The sequence below is a fragment of the Mauremys mutica genome, chromosome 12 (genome assembly GCF_020497125.1).
Source record: "Mauremys mutica isolate MM-2020 ecotype Southern chromosome 12, ASM2049712v1, whole genome shotgun sequence".
In the NCBI taxonomy this organism is placed as follows: Eukaryota; Metazoa; Chordata; order Testudines; family Geoemydidae; genus Mauremys; species Mauremys mutica.
The window spans coordinates 8,215,193-8,233,087 of NC_059083.1; the positions used below are offsets into that span (position 1 = coordinate 8,215,193).

Here is a 17,895-nt window from a genome sequence, read left to right on the forward strand (position 1 = left end):
GCCACTTTAGGTAAGCGGCACCCCGGAGCCACTTTAGGGAAGCGGCACCGGGCTGGAGCTCAAACCCCTCCTGCCCCCCGCCCCCCAACTTCCTGCCCTAAGCCCTCTGCCTGTACCTCGCACCCCTCCTGCACCCAACTCCCTGCCCTGAGCCCCTTTCTGCACTCCTGTGCTTTCCAACCACCTGCCCTGAGCTCCCTGCTGCACCCTACACCCCGTGCACCCCAACTCCCTGCCCTGAGCCCCCTCTTACACTCTGCACCCCTTCTCTGCCCCAATCCCTTGTCCTGAGCCCCTTCCTCCACATCCCGCACTCCACCCGCCCTGCCCCGGCCCTGCATACAATTTCCTCACCCAGATGTGGCCCTCGCCCCAAAAAGTTTGCCCACCCCTGGTCTAACCTATTGTGCATTTAATAAAAAGGATCTTATCAAAATTGCTATGTGAGTCATTCTGGTGCAACTACCAACAAGTACTCACAAGGCTATTTGTGATACTTTTGGCACACATTCTTGCAAATAGTCTTGCGCAGGCAAATGTTTGTGAGTAAGAGAATAAAAGGGAGTGCAGATATGGCAGATTTTATTCACAGCACTAGTCTCAAATATTTTTGCTCCTGTATTTGCCCACGTGTCCTCCCATCCTGTTAAATAATTGCTTGTTCATCACATGAGGAACAAATTCCCTCAGATGTCCCAAATGTCCTTCAGTTATATTTCAGAGGTGGTGTTGATATGTGCAAAGCCTTTAGGGGTGTCAGAGTGTATGGCACTGCCTGCGTGAGATTGCATAGTGTCCTGGGCTGCCCGTTGGCAGGGAAAACTAGTGGAGGTGGGGGATATAGACTGGTCCCAAACTCCCCATTTTACAGGATCATCTCTACTTTTTTTTTTTAATTGCACCCTCGATGGAGCATCCCCCGAAAATTAGGCCAGGGCCGCGTCCTCCCATGGGCCTGGTATCGGTCTATTCGAGGTGATCCTCCTTGTTGCCTCACTTCCTGCTGCGAGCGCCGGTGCCCTTCAGCCGCAGCCCCAGCCAGGCTCAGCCCACGGGGTGATGGCCCGGCTCGAGTTCAGGTCCCCCAGCAGCCTGCCGAGGGCACAGGCTGGGGGCCCCCAGGGGGTTAACAGCGGAGGAGCCCGGTCGGTGTCAGACCCGGCGCCTCCCTCTGCCGCCGGAGCCAGTGGCAGAGCAGCCAGGGCCGCTCGGGCCATAGACGACATCTCATTGGCCGCGCCCCCCAGCCTCTGCCATTGGTCACACCCACCCGGAGTGAGAGCTGGCCGCCAATGGGAAGGGAGAGCGCCTCACGGGAGGGAGGGGGGGAAGTGAGGAGGGGTCAGAGGGGAATGACCTGAGGTTTCCTCTCCCGTCACGCCACCTCAGTGGGCGAGGGAGCTGTCAGCGCGCGAGGAGGGGCGGAGCCGGAGCGAGGGGGCGGAGCCGGCGGAACAGTGAATGGGAGCGTGTGTGTCAGCCATCTCCTCGGCGGCGGCGGCGGCGGCATCAGCAGCCAGCGCCGGGCAGGCGGGCCCGGGGGCATCGCCCCATCTCGGCCGGCACCCTGAGGTGAGCGGGTCCGCTCTGCGCCCAGGCGGGGCTCCCCGGGGCGTGGGGAGAGCGCTTCCTACGGCCCGGCCCGGCGGGGAGCCCCGGTGCCCCGGGAAGCGGGGGGGGGGCTCAGACCCGGACCGGCTGGGTGCCCCGGGAAGGGGACTCTGGCCTGGCGGGAATCCCCGGTGCCCCGGGAAGTGGGGGGGGGGGCGCTCAGGCCCGGCCCGGCGGGGACCCCCGGGAAGTGGTGTTGGTGGGGGAGGACTCAGGCCCGGCGGGATCCCCAATGTTTTAGAAAATGGGAGGGTCTCTGGGCTGGATAAGATCCTCAGTGCTCTAGGAAATGGGGGGGGGGATTCCCCTGGGGTGGTGGGGATCCTGAATGCTCTAGGAAGTGGAGGGACCCCCCCCAGCCTGGTAGAGATACCCCAGTTCCAGAAAATGTAGTAATATATTCACCACGGTAGAGGATTGGAAATAAGGGAATACAGGGAAATATTCCCCCCAGTTTTGATGCTGGATTGGGGGTAATTTAAATGTGATTGTGTGGGGGTAGGTGAGTGAGTTGTTAGGGATGGTTGGAGGAAGGAGAAGTGAGTGTGAATGGCCTCCTCAGCCTTGCTACTTGGGGTAGGTAGGTAGGTGTGATTGGGGTGGTTTAATGTTCTCATGAGCTCTGTTGCTAGGGCTGGGGAACATGAGCTGTGGATAGGTTGTAAGGAGTGGGGTGTGGATGGTGAGGTTTATTGGGGCAGATGGGGATGCCTGAGAGAGGATAGGTGATGGTAAATGGCAGGGTGCATGTGTGTGTGTTGTCAGTGCCCTGGTAATGGCCTTACCAGGCTTTGTGGGGCACTCTTCATGCACACAGGATGTGGGGGACTAGTGGATTGAGATGCTGCGATTCCCTCTGTTTGCTTTTGCCTTTTCCTGTAGCATGCTCTGTACATATGGTCACAACGTGCTAAGGGGAAGTCCCTGGTGGCAGTGAGAGTGAATGGACATAACACAGGAGTAGGGCTTCTTGCAGCTCAAGTTTCAGTGTGAGGCAAAGGGGATGGGCAGGGGAAGATTGCCTGTAAATAGCCCAGGCCTGTTGTTTGTGGGCTGCATGACATTCCCAATATGTTCAAGAGTGACTGGGAGATCGTAGTTTAAGGAGCTGCAGGGTATCTTTTTAATTGCTTGTGTGTCTTAAGGCATTGTTAATAAAATCTGGCCGTGTGGGAAGATTCTTTCATAGTGTGTGTATGCTCTCTTAGCTCTGGTCCCTGGGATACTGTGGATGTGCTCTTTGGGTATTGTTACTTATTATTGCCATTGTTTGTTTTTCTGCCTCTTCCTTTGAATACAATAATAATCAAAATCCCTTTTAATCTAAAGTAAATAAATGTGAGGACTCTAAATAAACATCTGGAGATGAGGAAACGGCTGGGACAGTAGTGGAAACCCCAGTATGTGGGCAGGTACTATCCTTTTGTCCTGTTTTGTACTGCGCCCAGTATGGACCTCCTAGGCACTACTGTAATACAAATAATTCATCATCATAATACTAAATGCCTGAGGGGGCTCAAGCATGGAAGTTTTAGATCCTGCAAAAGAGATCTCTGGCCCCCTGTCACTCACCCGCCTCCCCGTGGGAGAAGATGTAATGCAGGCAAGACCACACGCTCTCTGCAGCCACACTGGCATGTATTGGATCAGGGATGGGCAAACTATGGCCCGCGGGCCGGATCCGGCCCTTCAGGGCTTTGGATCTGGCCCGCGGGCCGGATCCGGCCCTTCAGGGCGGTGGATCTGGCCCGCGGGCCGGATCCGGCCCTTCAGGGCTTTGGATCTGGCCCGCGGGCCGGATCCGGCCCGTCAGGGCTTTGGATCTGGCCCGCGGGCCGGATCCGGCCCTTCAGGGCTTTGGATCTGGCCCGCGGGCCGGATCCGGCCCTTCAGGGCTTTGGATCTGGCCCGCGGGATTACCCCTAGTGGTGCTGCGGGCCCGGCACTGCTCTCAGAAGCAGCCCCTGGGCCGGGAGGCAAAGGGCTCCATGTGCGCACGCAGAGCCCTCTGCCCCCCTCCCCCCCCCCAGGGGCCGCAGCACTTCCTGGAGTGGCGTGGGGACAGGGCAGGCATGCAGGGAGCCTGCCCTGGCCCTGGTGTGCGCCACTGCCACCCCGGAGCCACTTTAGGTAAGCGGCACCGGGCTGGAGCTCAAACCCCTCCTGCCCCCCGCCCCCCAACTTCCTGCCCTAAGCCCTCTGCCTGTACCTCGCACCCCTCCTGCACCCAGCTCCCTGCCCTGAGCCCCTTTCTGCACTCCTGTGCATTCCAACCACCTGCCCTGAGCTCCCTGCTGCACCCTGCACCCCGTGCACCCCAACTCCCTGCCCTGAGCCCCATCCTGCACTCTGCACCCCTCCTGTACCCCAACCCCCTTCCCTGAGCCCCCTCTTATACTCTGCACCCCTTCTCTGCCCCAATCCCTTGTCCTGAGCCCCTTCCTCCACATCCCGCACTCCACCCCCCCTGCCCCGGCCCTGCATACAATTTCCTCACCCAGATGTGGCCCTCGCCCCAAAAAGTTTGCCCACCCCTGGCCTAGATGGAGCTACTATAAGGTGGGTGCATAACTGGTTGGAAAATCATGCCCAGCAAGTAGTTATCAGTGGTTCACAGTCATGCTGGAAGGGCATAACGAGTGGGGTCCCGCAGGGATCGGTTCTGTTCAATAGCTTCATCAATGATTTAGATAATGACAGAGAGAGTACACTTAGGCTGTGGCTACACTTAGCACTTCAAAGCGCTGCTGTGGTAGCGCTGCCGTGGTAGCGCTTTGAAGCGCTAAGTGTAGTCAAAGCGCCAGCGCTGGGAGAGAGCTCTCCCAGTGCTGTCCGTACTCCACCTCCCTGTGGGGAATAACGGACAGCGCTGGGAGCCCCGCTCCCAGCGCTGGGGCTTTGACCACACTGGGGCTTTGCAGTGCCGCAATTTGCAGCGCTGGAGAGGGTGTGTTTTCACACCCTGCTGCAGCGCTGCAAATTTGTAAGTGTAGCCAAGCCCTTATAAAGTTTCAGAGGGGTAGCCGTGTTAGTCTGGATCTGTAAAAGCAGCAAAGAATCCTGTGGCACCTTATAGACTAACAGACGTTTTGCAGCATGAGCTTTCGTGGGTGAATACCCACTTCATCGGATGCAAGTAGTCAATGGCAAGTAGTCTACTTGCATCCGATGAAGTGGGTATTCACCCACGAAAGCTCATGCTACAAAACGTCTGTTAGTCTATAAGGTGCCACAGGATTCTTTGCTGCTTATAAAGTTTGAGGATGATACCAAGCTGGGAAGTGTTGCAAGTGCTTTGGAGGATAAGATTAAAATTCAAAATGATCTGGACAAACTGGAGAAACAGTCTGAAGTAAAGAGGATGAAATTCAATAAGGACAAATGCAAAGTACTCCACTTAGGAAGGAACAATCAGTTGCACACATACAAAATGGGAAATGACTGCCTAGGAAGGAGTGCTGCGGAAAGAGATCTGGGGTCCATAGTGGATCACAAGCTAAATGTTAGTCAACAGTGTATTAACAGGAGTACTGTAAGCAAGACTCAAGAAGTAATTCTTCCGCTCTACTCCACATTGATTAGGCCTCAGCTGGAGTATTGTGTCCAGTTCTGGGCACCACATTTCAGGAAGGATGTGGACAAATTGGAGAAAGTCCAGAGAAGAGCAACAAAAATGATTAAAGGTCTAGAAAACATGATCTGTGAGGGAAGATTGAAAAAACTGGGTTTGTTTAGTGTGGAGAAGAGAAGACTGAGAGGGAACATAACTGTTCTTAAGTACATAAAAGGTTGTTAAAGGAGGAGGGAGAAAAATTGTTCTTCTTAACCTCTGATAGGGCAAGAAGCAATGGGCTTAAATTGCAGCAAGGGAGGTTTAGGTTGGACATCAGGGAAAACTTCCTAACTGTCAGAGTGGTTAAGCACTGGAATAAATTGCCTAGGGAAGTCGGGGAATCTCCATCATTGGGGATTTGTAAGAGCAGGTTGGGCAAACACTTGTCAGGAATGGTCTAGATAATACTTAGTCCTGCCTTGAGTGCAGGCGACTGGACTAGATGACCTCCCGAGGTCCCCTCCAGTTTTACGATTCTATCTGTGTGCCATCATTATATGCACAGTAAATCTTCATTCACGACCCAGCACAGCTGTGTTAAAGCAGTGGTTCTCAACCCATGGTATGTGTACCCCTGGGAGTATGCAGAGATCTTCCAGGGGGTACATCAACTCATCTATTTGCCTAGTTTTACAACAGGCTACATAAAACACTAGAGAAGTCAGTACAAACTAAAATGTCATACAGACCATGACTTGTTTATACTGCTTTATAGGCTATACACTGAAACGGACAATATTTATCTTCCAAATGATTTATTTTTATAATTACAGGGTAAAAATGAGAAAGGCAGCAATTTTACAGTAACAGTGGCTGTAGCACTTCAGCATTTTTATATCTGATTTTGTAAGCAAGCTGTTTTTAAGTCAGGTGAAACTTGGGGGTAACACAAGACAAATCAGGACTCCTGAAAGGGGGTACCGCAGTCTGGAAAGGTTGAGAGCTGCTGTGTTAAAGAATAACCTCCCTTGACCGCTCCGCCCCGAACCAAATCCTGCTCTGTTCTCTTGGCAAGACACAGTCAAACTGTTAAACAAAGAGAAAAGTTTTGTGGTTTTAGGGTGAATCACTTGCCGGAAACAATAACAGGCACCAGCCAAGGGATGAAAGGGAGAAGCGGCAGCACGAGATTGGGCCAGTCTGAGTCAGGCAGGGGAGCCGGGCGGGACGTGCGAGCCCCACACAACGGGCCCGGCCCGCGGCAGGGGCATTTCAAGTTACTTTGAACCTCTGGAAGCGGAGCCGCCCCCGGATCCATGACTAGACCGGGGGCTCCCACGGACCCTCCCCTCCCCCCCCCCGTCTGGCTCGGAGGTGAGAGGGGGGCGCTGTGGCGGGTGCACCCTGATGGGGGGAGCGCGATGGGGGGGTGACTCCTAGGCCCCCCGTCCGGATCCTGGGGTGGGGGGAGGGAACTGGGGGCACCGAACACGGGGGCGCGCTAGGTAACGAGGGGAGGGGGCACCTGCACGGTGGGGGGGGGCCACAGCCGGGGGGCGGCATGAGCCTGATGGGGGCGGGGCACCCGCCCGGTGTGGGGGACACGCTAACTGGGGGCACAGCTGGGGGGCGGCATGAGCCCGATGGGGGCGGGGCTCTATGGGGGAGGGGCACCTGCCCGGTGGGGGGGACACGCTAACGGTGGGGGGAGGGGGGCACAGCATGAGCCTGATGGGGGCGGGGCTCTATGGGGCGCACCCGGCGGGGGGGGGAGGGTGACAACGGGGTTCAGGGGTGGCTCGCCCGACAACACGGGATCCGGGGGGGGGGAAAGCAGGGAGGTTGCGCAGCCGGAGGTCCCTGGACCGAGCCTCACCTCGGACACGAGCCAAGCACCGGAGCTACTCGGCGCTAGCGGAAAGTCTAACATGGCGGCGGCCCGTGTATTGAAAACAAAACCCCGCCTCCTGGTACGGCGAGCCGGAGGGGACACGCCGCTCGCCTCTCGTGGTACCGCCAAAGCCCATGCGCAGGAGAAAGGGCGGGGGTGGCAGCGAGGTGTGTCCTCCCCCCGCCCATTCGAGTCGGCTTGGGGGCGTCCCATAAAGGAGGGGGGGGGGGCTCCTACTGCTCATTTGTGGGGGGTTAGCGGAGGCTTCCCAAGTCGGGAGAGTTGTTAATGGGGGTCTCTATGGAGGAGGGGGCCCAATGGAGGAATCCTAAGTGGAGAGGGTCAATGGGGCTGCTAATGGGGAAGTCTAAGTGTGTGTGGGGGGGGCTGCTAGTAGGCCTCAGTGGAGGCGTCTGCAAACCACATTAGCTACGTTAACAGATGCAGTGTCCTGTGGCCGTAGCATCTCCGCTGGGTGTTATGTTGGCGTAGCTATGTTGGTCTGGGATGTTTGGGGTCCCCCTCCCACGCTTCTTGTCGGTGTAGCTATGCCAATATCACTTTCAAGTGCAGACCCAGGCCTGGTCCCTATTACCGAGTTAGGTCCGCTCAAGGCTGTGCAAAATTTCATGCCCCTGCAATGTCATTAAGCCGACCTAAGCTCACTAGGTGGATGGAAGAATTCTTCTGTCAACCCAGCTACCACCTCTGGGAGAGGTGAATTTACTACAGAGACAGAAGAGCCCCTTCCATCGCTGTAGGAGGTGCCTATGCTACACTCTAGGAAGTGTCTATGCTACAGTGCCGCCGCAGCACATCTGTAGAGTTTCAACTGTAGACACCCCCCCCCCCCCAAGGCTTAGATTGCAAACTCTTTGCGGCAGGGGCTGTCTTTTTTCGTCTGTGTTTGTACAGCACCTAGCACAGTGGGATCCTGGTCAATGATAATACAAGGAGAAAACAACTTGGGAGAGTCTCCCTGTTTGTGAGACACCCGTCTCCCCGAGCATAGGGCAGGTGGCATGTGCCTCCCTTGTATGAGTGATGGTTAGCAAGTGTCATAGAAATGTTTCAGTTTCAACTTTAATTTATAGTATAATTTATGTACTATAACATCTGAAATTTTGAAACAAAAACATTATTTCAAAATTAAAAATTGAACTAAAAACATGACCTCATCCAAAAGAATCATTTTGATTTTTTTCCTGAACAACATTTTGTTGAAATTGATGCGGTCTTGCAGAACGTTTTGATTTCGTCAAATCTATTTTATCTGACGGAAAATTCTTCTGTCGGAAAGTTTTCAACCAGCTCTGATTACTTGTATAACCATAGCCTAAGAACTAAATCATGGACCAGCCATCAAATAAACAGCCTTCTCTGGGCAGCTGTTGGACTTGAAAGCACAAAGGATTTAACTGACTTGTAATCATTGGTATTGTGCAATGCTGAATGTGGACAAGGCCTTTCCCTGGTAAGATAGTGGTGTAAATTGCTTATTGCACCAATGCAGCAGGCTTCTTAGGGGTTTGCAAGTATATCTACACTAGTGCAATTGCCTCTAATGTAGACAGGGCCTTATTCTGGAGGTGGCAGCTGTGACACCATTTCACTGTCTTAGCTCTAATCGTGGTAGGTGGCAGGCAGCCGGGGTGCTGTCAAAACAGTGTGGGAGGGAAAGCACTGGGTTACATGCAAGCCATGAACTCCCCAACCTACTGTTAAAGTAGCATCCAGAGTTGGGGTGCAACCAGGCCTGCCCAGGCCTGCCTGGGGCTCGAACCCTCCAGAGCCCCTGGCCACAAAGGGCTGCAGCCTCTGGTCCCTCCTCTGGCTGGATGGCTGAGAACCTCAGGCTGGGAGGAGCCTGAGGCTGATGGAGTCTCACACACACTCTGCCTCTGCTCATCATATGCTCTGCCCCAGAGAAACGCCCCCACTGAAATAAGCACCCTTAGGTCCCTGTCAGGAAAATGCTGATTACGCCCCTGATCCAGGCCAGATTTGAACACAGTAAATGATTTTCTGCTTCCTTCAAATTCCCTCTGCAGTTTCTTGTGCATGTAGGCCGTTAATAGTTTATGATAAGATTTTTTGTTTCCCGTGTAGCTATGTGCCATTAACCAGCTGCCCCAGGAGTGCCTGCATTCAGTGACTGGCTGAAGAAATCCTTGTCCATAGTGTGCAGCAATGTTTCTAAGATATTTTTAGATTGAAGGTGCCAATGCAATGTAAGACTTGCCCCTGCTAAAAGCCCTGGCTGTTGATCAATGAATGACAAAACCCAAATGTCCTGACTCTTAAATCTTGGATTTCAGGTCTTCAAATGACGGCGGTTCCTCTTCTAAACACAGTGTCAGCCTGAGAGAGAGTTGAGCAGAGGCCAGTGTTCATAGACCATGGGTCTCACTCAGAGAAGAGAGCCTGAGAATTCTGCTGAGGACCCTCTTAATAACAATGGGGATCAAGAGAGGGCAGGACAACCAGGTAACCAGAGCCTCACTGCTCAGAAACAGGGTGGTGGTAGAGACAAATGTAAGACCCATCTACACTGGAAGAACAGCCATGTTTAGACACAGATCTGAAACATGGTCGTGGCTCTTCTGTGTTATAACAAAACTCTTCTTGACAGTGGACAGGACAAACGTGTTTTAGCCTAGGTGTCAGGCAGGATTAAAAGAGGGTTTATGGCATGGTTAACCTGCTTTTTTCCCCGCTCTGTCCACATTAACCATAACACAGGAGAGACGTAACCTTGTTTAAATACTGAGGTTGCCTTTTCAAAGGAGGATGCAGCATTTGCATGTGCAGTCAGGCGTATCTGATCACCCCCAAACCCTCTCCTATGTGTTGTTACCTCATTTGGTACCTGCAACTCTGCACAGCTGTGGGTTATTAAGTAGGTTCACGTCCATTTCTGGGCTGGAGCATATATTGCACCTGCACATTACAATTTGGCCATGGGGCCCTCTCCTTCTTTACGGCCAAAGACGGAAGTGGGTGTGGTTCATCCACCCAAGGCATTGCGAGCCCAGTATTCTGCATTTGCACATACAAAAGAGGAATTTGGTTCACTTAGGGGATGTCTCTACTGCATAGTGCACCCGGGTCCGTGTACTCGGGAGTGCAAGCCTGTGTTTTCCAACTCGCCTGTGAGCATCCGTACTGCATACTGCCCTATGTCCTGGCAGCTGCATCCATACTGGGGATGCCCTGATGCCTGTCAGACATGGTGGCTTCTGGGGGTGTGTCCCAGGGTTCTTAGTGCCCAGCTAGTTAGAGCAGTTTTAGGGCTTGGTTCGTGGTGTATTATGGGAGAACGTCTCTGTCCGTCCTGCGACACGCTTGTTGATAGGCATCTTCTCTGCTTTTTTAACGAACGAGGCGGAGTTGTGTTTCAAACCAAGTCGTCCGTGTGGCAACGAAGGGTTAAACACAGAGCGACTGTATTTGAGCCAGCAGGTTGCTTCCACCTCATGGGAGACAAGTGGGAAGATGGGAGACAGAAGGACAGGAACACGCAGACCCCGGGAATTGTGGGATAGCTTTGTCAGACTGTCTGAACACAAGCTAGGCCACGGGAACTTTGGCTACATCAGCTGCGAAGTTGGCAGGGTTGGGTGCACGCTAGAGTAGAATGCAGGTTCGTAGCCACACTGCTGGGCGAGCCAGCCAGCCCCTGTTGTAAGGTCTGGCTTACAGCACTAGTCTCTCCGGAAAATTTTTGGACAAATGGTGATATTTTTTAAACTGCAACCTCCCTTGAATGCGTGGCTATTTATAGAGCAACCGAGGTGCCTTGTATAGCATAGAGCAGAGGACTTCCCTGAAATAATGTCTAGAGCAGATCTGTTAGAAAAAGTCCAATTTTGAGTTAAAAATGGCCATTGATGGAGAAACCACCATGACCCTTGGTAAATTGTTCCAATGGTTAATTACTCTCCCTAGTAAAAACGTGTGCCTTCTTTCCAGCCTGACTTTGTCTACCTTCAACTTCCAGCCCTTGGATCGTGTTGTACCTTTCGCTGTGAGACTGAAGAGCCCATTATTAATTATTTGTTCCCCGTGTTTACCAAGTTATCTAGATCGCTCTGAATCAGAGACCTGCCGTCTTCCTTCAGCGAGATCTGGAGCGCTTCCTAAGCTGGGGGCAAGCAAACAGGAGGTGTTTGAACCCAGCTCAGCGTCAGCGTGTACATCTGGGAACAAAGAACGCGAGCCATGCTTACTGGATAGGGGATTCTCTCCTGGGAAGCAGGGACTCTGGAAAAGATTTGGAGATCATGGTGGATGTTTAGCTGAAGGTGGACTCGCCGTGCGATGCTGTGGCCAAAAGGGCTAGTGCAATCCTGGGATGCATAATCAAGGGAATCTCTAGTAGGAGAGGAGAGGTTATTTTCTCGCTCTGTTTGGCACTGGTGTTTCTGGTCTATTGTATAAATGCCTTCTAATGCAGTATAGGTGTAAATCAACATCGTCTATCAGACTGTAATGGCTGCAGTCCCTCTTGTATGGAATGGGAACATTTTCCATCCTGTAGCAATTTCTCTGCTCTTTCGGGACACTAATACCGAATGTACATTGCTTCTCCTCCTAAGGGAGTCAAATTTCCAGCATCTCTCCCCCCCATGGCTTGGCTTAGAGTATCCTGACTTAATGTAGGACCCACTAGGTTTGTGGGCTGAGAGAGTCAGATCCCCTGGGTAGGGGGCACAGGCAGGGCATAGGGAAGAGACTACGGAATGAGACACATTCCCCTCCCGTTAGTTGGGAGCCAGGCAGCCCTGGGATACTCGGGATCACAGCTCCAGAGAGCCTGGAGCGGAACAATGAGCGTGAGGGAGAGAAAGCAGGAGCCGTTTAACTGAATGCCCTGTCTGGCAGCTGACATGCTGGTATTAATAACTCTGGGTCCTCCCATCCACCCAACAGCTTTCTCTCTTTCAGGTGGCCGGCGTTGGGCCAAGCCCTGGGAACGCTGCACACGTAAATTCCTCTTTATACTCTTGATCATTGCTGTCGCCGTCATTGTGGCTTTGTCAGGTGAGAGAGTTCAGCGCTCCTTGCTCCTTTCTGTTCTGCATTCGGCCCAGGAGCCGCCACAATCGCACGTTTTTCTCTCTTCTTGCCGCAGATAGTTGGGCCACAAAGGGGATTTATACAAGACTCTTGCTCCAACTGCCCTTAACATGACTGCTCATTTGCCTTCAAACCATCTCTGTGATACGGTTCATGGGCGCCAGTCCCTAAGCCTCCCTTTTTTCCCTGAAAGGGTTAGAATTTCAATGAGGTCTTTAGTTTTCTTACTTGGTCATCTTTTATCTCACGCAATATCCAATAAAGAGGCCTCTAAACGAGAGGTGGAATGAGTTAAAACAATGGTGGACAACCCATCAGGTAATCTGATTGCAGGCCAGGAGACACTGTGCTGACGTTGTCCGCAGGCACCGCCCCCCGCAGCTCCCAGTGGCCGCGGTTCTCTGTTCCCGGCCAATGGGAACTGTGGGAAGCGGCGGCCAGCACATTCCTGTGGTGCCTGTGGACGGTCAATGTCAGCAAAATGACTCCCGGCCCGCAATCAGATTACCCTGATGGGCTGCAGTCTGTGCAAAGTTTTGTGATGAGGCTCTGGTGCCATCTTGTGGCTTGACTTTACCTAGTTTTTTTTTAATAATGCAGGCTACCTGCATGTATTAACCAATGTTGATAAGTGCAAAGTAATGCACATTAGAAAAAATCAGTCCCAATTATACATACCAAATGACGGGTCTAAATTAGCTGTTGCCACTCAAGAAAGAGATCTTGGAGTCACCTCGGATAGTTCATCTGAAAACAGCCATTCAATGTGCAGCGACAGTCAAATAAACTAACAGAATATTAGGAACCATTAGGAAAGAGATTAGATAATAAGACATAAAATATCATAAATGGCACTAAGTAAATCTGTGGTATGCCCACACCTTGAGTTCAGCGTGCAGTTCTGCTCACCTCAACTCAAAAAAGATACGTTTGAATTGGAAAAGGTGCAGAGAATGGTGACAAAAATGATTAGGGAACTGGAACAACTTCCGTACGAGGAGAAATAAAAAAGACTGGGACTGTTCAACTTAGAAAAGAGACAACAACGGGGGGATATGACGGAGGTCTGTAGAATCATGACTGGTGTGGAGCAACTTAATAGGGAAGTGTTATTTACCCCTTCACATAACACAAGAACAAGGGGGTAACCTGATGAAATGAGCAGGCAGCAGGTTTAAAACAAACAAAAGGGAGTATTTCTGCACACGACGCACAGTCAACCTGTGGAACTCCTTGCCAGGGGATGTTGTGAAGGCCAAAAGTATAATGGGATTCAAAAAAGAATTAGTTCATGGAGGATAGGTTCATCAATGGCTATTAGCCAAGATAATCAGGGATGCAGCCCCATGCTCCGAATATCCAACTGCCAGAAGTGGGGACTGGACGAGAGTGGATGGATCACGTGGTGATCACCTGTTCTGTTCATTCCCTCTGGGGCACCTGGCATTGGCCATTGTCTGGGGCTAGATGGACCATTGGTCTGATCCAATGTGGCTGATCTTATTGTCTTATGCTGTGACTTTTAGTGAGATGCTTTTTTCTTCTTAGAACTAAAATCCTTTCCCCCTCCCCTTTTTTTTAACCTGAATCAAATATGCAGATCTGAGTGCTGGGCACAGGATGGGCTGGGTTAATTTCAGGGGGAAGCATGTGTATGAAATTCTTACTGCTGCGTATCATTGCATGGGAACAGATGGGTCTCTGTCACCCTGTGTCTGTTACTGTCTCTCTTTTCCCCCCAGGGGTAGCACTGAAACTTGGTTTTGATCCTCTGCGCTCCCCTGCTGTCCCTTGGTGCCCTGACGGCTGGGTCGGGTACCTAGGGAAATGTTACTATTTCTCAGAGGCTGAAGGAAACTGGACCTTCAGCCAGAATAACTGCTCCTCCTTCGGCGCCTCCCTGGCTGGGATTGACACCCTGCCTGAAAAGGTGAGACACCTCCAGATGACAAAATGGGCCTGGAGACTTGAGTCTTTTCCCAGGCGAGTGACCCAACCGCCAGGCTAGAGAGTCCGTCTCACTCGCGCTCGGCCCCGGCGACTGTTCATGTGTCCTATGGGACGTGGAACAGCTTTGGCAGGAGAGCGGGGGGGGTCAGGAGAGAGAGGGGGGACCCACCCTGAAATAACGTCTTCCTTTTTCTGTTCTAAAAAGGCATTCATGCTGCGCTATAAAGGCCTTTCCGAGCACTGGATCGGCCTGCGGAGGGAAGAGGGTGAGCCCTGGAGATGGGTGAATGGTGCAGAATTCAACAACCTGTGAGTCTTCTCTCTTTCTAAGTGTTGGGACACATGTGACTCCGATAAGCATTGAATCTGGACCAGTCTAAGCTTGGTGGGAAGACAAAACCACCGATAATCTTTTTCTGGCATTAAAAAGACTGGAACTCCTATCTGGTGCAGGATTGGGGGGCGCTGCATTGTTTAATGGGGCTGGCTTTGAGGGGATCTTAGGTCTTCTGTACATGGGTGTTTGTTTGCACTGTTATAGCAACGCTATTGGCTAATGGCCCCCATGTAACAGACCTGGCCCAAGATACCTTTTAGTAGTAGTAGTAGTAGTAGTAGTATTGATGTTGGTATTATGGTAGCACCCAGAGGCCCCAGCTGAGATCAGGGCCCCGTTGTGCCGGGCGCTGCACAGACACACAGCGAGAGACAGTCCCTGCCCCAGCTGAGATCAGGGCCCCATTGTGCCAGGTGCTGCACAGACACACAGGGAGAGACAGTCCCTGCCCCAGCTGAGATCAGGGCCCCATTGTGCCAGGTGCTGCACAGACACACAGGGAGAGACAGTCCCTGCCCCAGCTGAGATCAGGGCCCCGTTGTGCCGGGCGCTGCACAGACACACAGCGAGAGACAGTCTCTGCCCCAAAGAGTTCACAGTCTAACTAGACAAGACAGACCAAGGGTTGGGAGCAACAGAAGGTACAATCAGACTGAATAGCGTGATGGTCTGGAAACATCCTACCTATGGTCTGATCCCCATCCGGCCTGACATTTTGCCTGCATTAGAGACATACCAGTGCTAACCTCAGGGCTGCATGCTCCACATGAGAGGCCATCATGAAATGAACTGAATTTGCTATTAAAACAAATCACAAGGGGATGCTGGGCCCAGATGGAGCGGGGAGAGCAATGGGGAGCAGAGTAATTATGGCCCCGTTGCTGCTTGCTTTCATCTGCTGCGCTACCCAGAATGCGGAGCCGGGACTCACAGCCCCGGGGCGCTTGTGTTGCAGGTTTGAAATCCGAGCTGACGGCAACTGTGCCTATCTGAACGACAAGGCTGTTGGCTCCTCGTGGTGCCACACGCTGCGCAACTGGATCTGCACCCAACACGACGCGTACACGAAGGGCTAGGGAAAAACCGCCGCCGCGGCGCGTGGTGCTTGACATGCGTGGGACTGGTCAGGCCAGGCTTGTCGGACTTCCAATCTGCTTTTGCTGCTGCGCTATCTGCATATATTCAGTGATGAGCTGTCAAAATACTAACAACCGGTTCCCTCCTCCTCACCCCATGAGGGGGTCATGCCCCCCCCGGGGACTCCTGCCCCATCCAACCCCCCCATGTTCCTTGACAGCCCCCCCCCCCGGGACCCGTGCCCTATCCACCCCTCTTCCCTGTCCCCTGACTGCCCCTTGCCACTCCATCCAACCCCTTCTCTCATTCCTGATGGCACCCCGGGACCCCTGTCCCATCCAACCACCCCTTCTCTCTGTCCCCTGACTGTCCCTGGAATCCCTACCCCTAACTGCCCCCCACCGCCCCATCCAACCCCTGCTCCTTCCTGACTGCCCCCGGGACCCTTGCCCCGTTCAATCCCCCTGTTCCCTGCCCTCTGATCACTCCAACACTAATCCACCCCCCCAACTCCCCTGCCCTCTATCCAACACGCCCTCCCTGCTCCCTTACCGTGCTGCCTGGAGGTGGGGGCCCAGCTGGGCTGGGGCTGGGACTGGAGCCACCCGGCCGACGTTGCGGCCGGACCCGGGGGCCAGGCAGGAGCCATGCCACCCGGCCGAGTTTGCGGCAGGACCCCGGGGGGGCAGGAACCGCGCCGACCAGCCCCAGGGTCCAGCCGTGACCTCACCGGGCGGCGCGGCGCCTGGAGCCCTCCTCCCGCTGGCGCCCCCAGCTCAAGCTCACCTGCAGGAAGCCTCTGCTTTCTTCTCAGCCCTTCCAGGCTTCCCACGCGAACAGCTGATTCGCGGGAAGCTGGGGAGTGGGAGGAGAAGCCGGAGGAGCATTCAGAAGAGGAGGCGGAGTGAGGTGAGCTGGGGCCGGGGGAAGGGCAGGGAGCTGCTAGAGCTTTTGTTAAATTTAAAAGCCCTTTTGGAACTAGTTGTCCCTCCAGGATCAATCGGTTCTAAATGGGCTTCTAAATTTAACAAGCGGTTCTAGTGAACCGGTGCGAACCGGCTGCAGCTCACCACTGCATATATTGCAACGGGAGGAGCCCAGTCACTGCTGTGGTCATCTGCGCTGCTGTAATGTGACAGCGCCACCTGCAGGGCGCCGATAAGATGGCTGGCGAGTTCCAGACTCCGGGCTGCCGTTGAATGAAGCATTTCCTTGCTGCCGAAGGGCTGCTCCAGGAGAAGAGCAATGCAGAGCTGACTCTTCGGTGCTATATTGGGTGATGGTGGCCGGGGCACAAACGGTGCCACTGAGTGACTTGCTGCTGATCCCTTCTCTGAGGATATTTACATCACAGGGGCACCCGGAGGCTCCTGTCAAGGTCACGGGCCCCATTTTGCTGGCTGCTGTCCAAACAACTTCAGTAAGACTCATCCACCACCCCAGAGAACCTCGCAGCCACAAACAGAGGATGCCGGGGAAAAGGGATACGGCATCCGAGCAGAATGGCTGGGGCTTCCTACCGCCGCATGCTTAAATGCAGTCCTTGTCTCTCTTTAGTTCTTAATGTGTTTGTCTCCTACTCAGAAGAGTCCGATCTCTCCTTTCTAGAGGTGATGGGCTGATGAACCTCATCAGGAATTCGTTCCCGAAAGGGGTATCCAGTCATTTAAAAGCCTTTAGACAGATGCTTTTGAAACTCCCATCCAAGTGTCTAAGAACCTGGAGGTAATCTCTCTTATTGGGCCAATTTAGAATATAAGAACGGACATACCGGGTCAGACCAAAGGTCTATCTAGCCCAGTGTCCTGTCTTCCAACAGTGGCCAATGCCAGGTGCTTCAGAGGGAAAGAACAGAACAGCCAATCATCAAGTGATCCGCCCCCTGTCGCCCAATAACTTCGTTAAGCTTTGCTTCCTTTTTCTTCATATTCGGTAAAATTCGGTATCTTCCCTTGTCGCGGGTCCCATGTCGGTCCCAGGATAAAGCTTTAGTCTCACTGACAGCGACAGAAGGAATTTTGCCGTGGGTGTATTTGATCCACCTCTCTGAGAGAATTCTTCGGTCAAGCTACATCTACAGTCAGCTGTACTACGGTGCACAGGGTGTGACATTTTTCCTAGCCCTGAGTGCTGCAGCTGGGTCAATCCGATTTTTAGGTGCAAACCCAGCCTTACACCCATTCTACAGGGGTGTAAAGTAGCTGTTTAAGGAAATGTAGGAAATCAGGCCCCAGGCCGTTTGCAATGAGGCTGAGACCAAACTGTGAAAAGCCAAGAGTCAGGGCTTAATTTCACCATCCGTCATCCCAGCCAGCCTCCCACAAACTGCCTATCTTGGGAGAGACTTTTAGGGACTTTCCCTATTTCGCCCTGGCTCAGTGAACCCACTAATGGGTT

At 53.2% G+C, this 17,895-nt stretch overlaps 1 protein-coding gene and 1 long non-coding RNA gene across 2 annotated transcripts; one reads left to right on the plus strand and one right to left on the minus strand.

Moving 5' to 3' along the window:
- Nucleotides 1–1,512: 1,512 nt before the first annotated feature.
- LOC123344981 (C-type lectin domain family 2 member D-like) lies at nt 1,513–15,723 on the plus strand. Its single transcript, XM_044981488.1, has 7 exons — nt 1,513–1,572; nt 9,165–9,286; nt 9,374–9,542; nt 12,003–12,098; nt 13,877–14,064; nt 14,290–14,393; nt 15,377–15,723. Exons 3-7 carry the CDS (start codon nt 9,455–9,457, stop codon nt 15,495–15,497), a joined length of 597 nt encoding a protein of 198 aa, XP_044837423.1. The 5' UTR covers nt 1,513–1,572; nt 9,165–9,286; nt 9,374–9,454; the 3' UTR covers nt 15,498–15,723.
- Nucleotides 5,963–7,163, minus strand: LOC123344988. The gene is made up of 2 exons (XR_006572687.1): nt 7,041–7,163; nt 5,963–6,250 (listed from the first exon to the last, which is right to left on the minus strand). It is a non-coding gene; the product is annotated as an uncharacterized LOC123344988 (long non-coding RNA).
- Nucleotides 15,724–17,895: the final 2,172 nt, after the last annotated feature.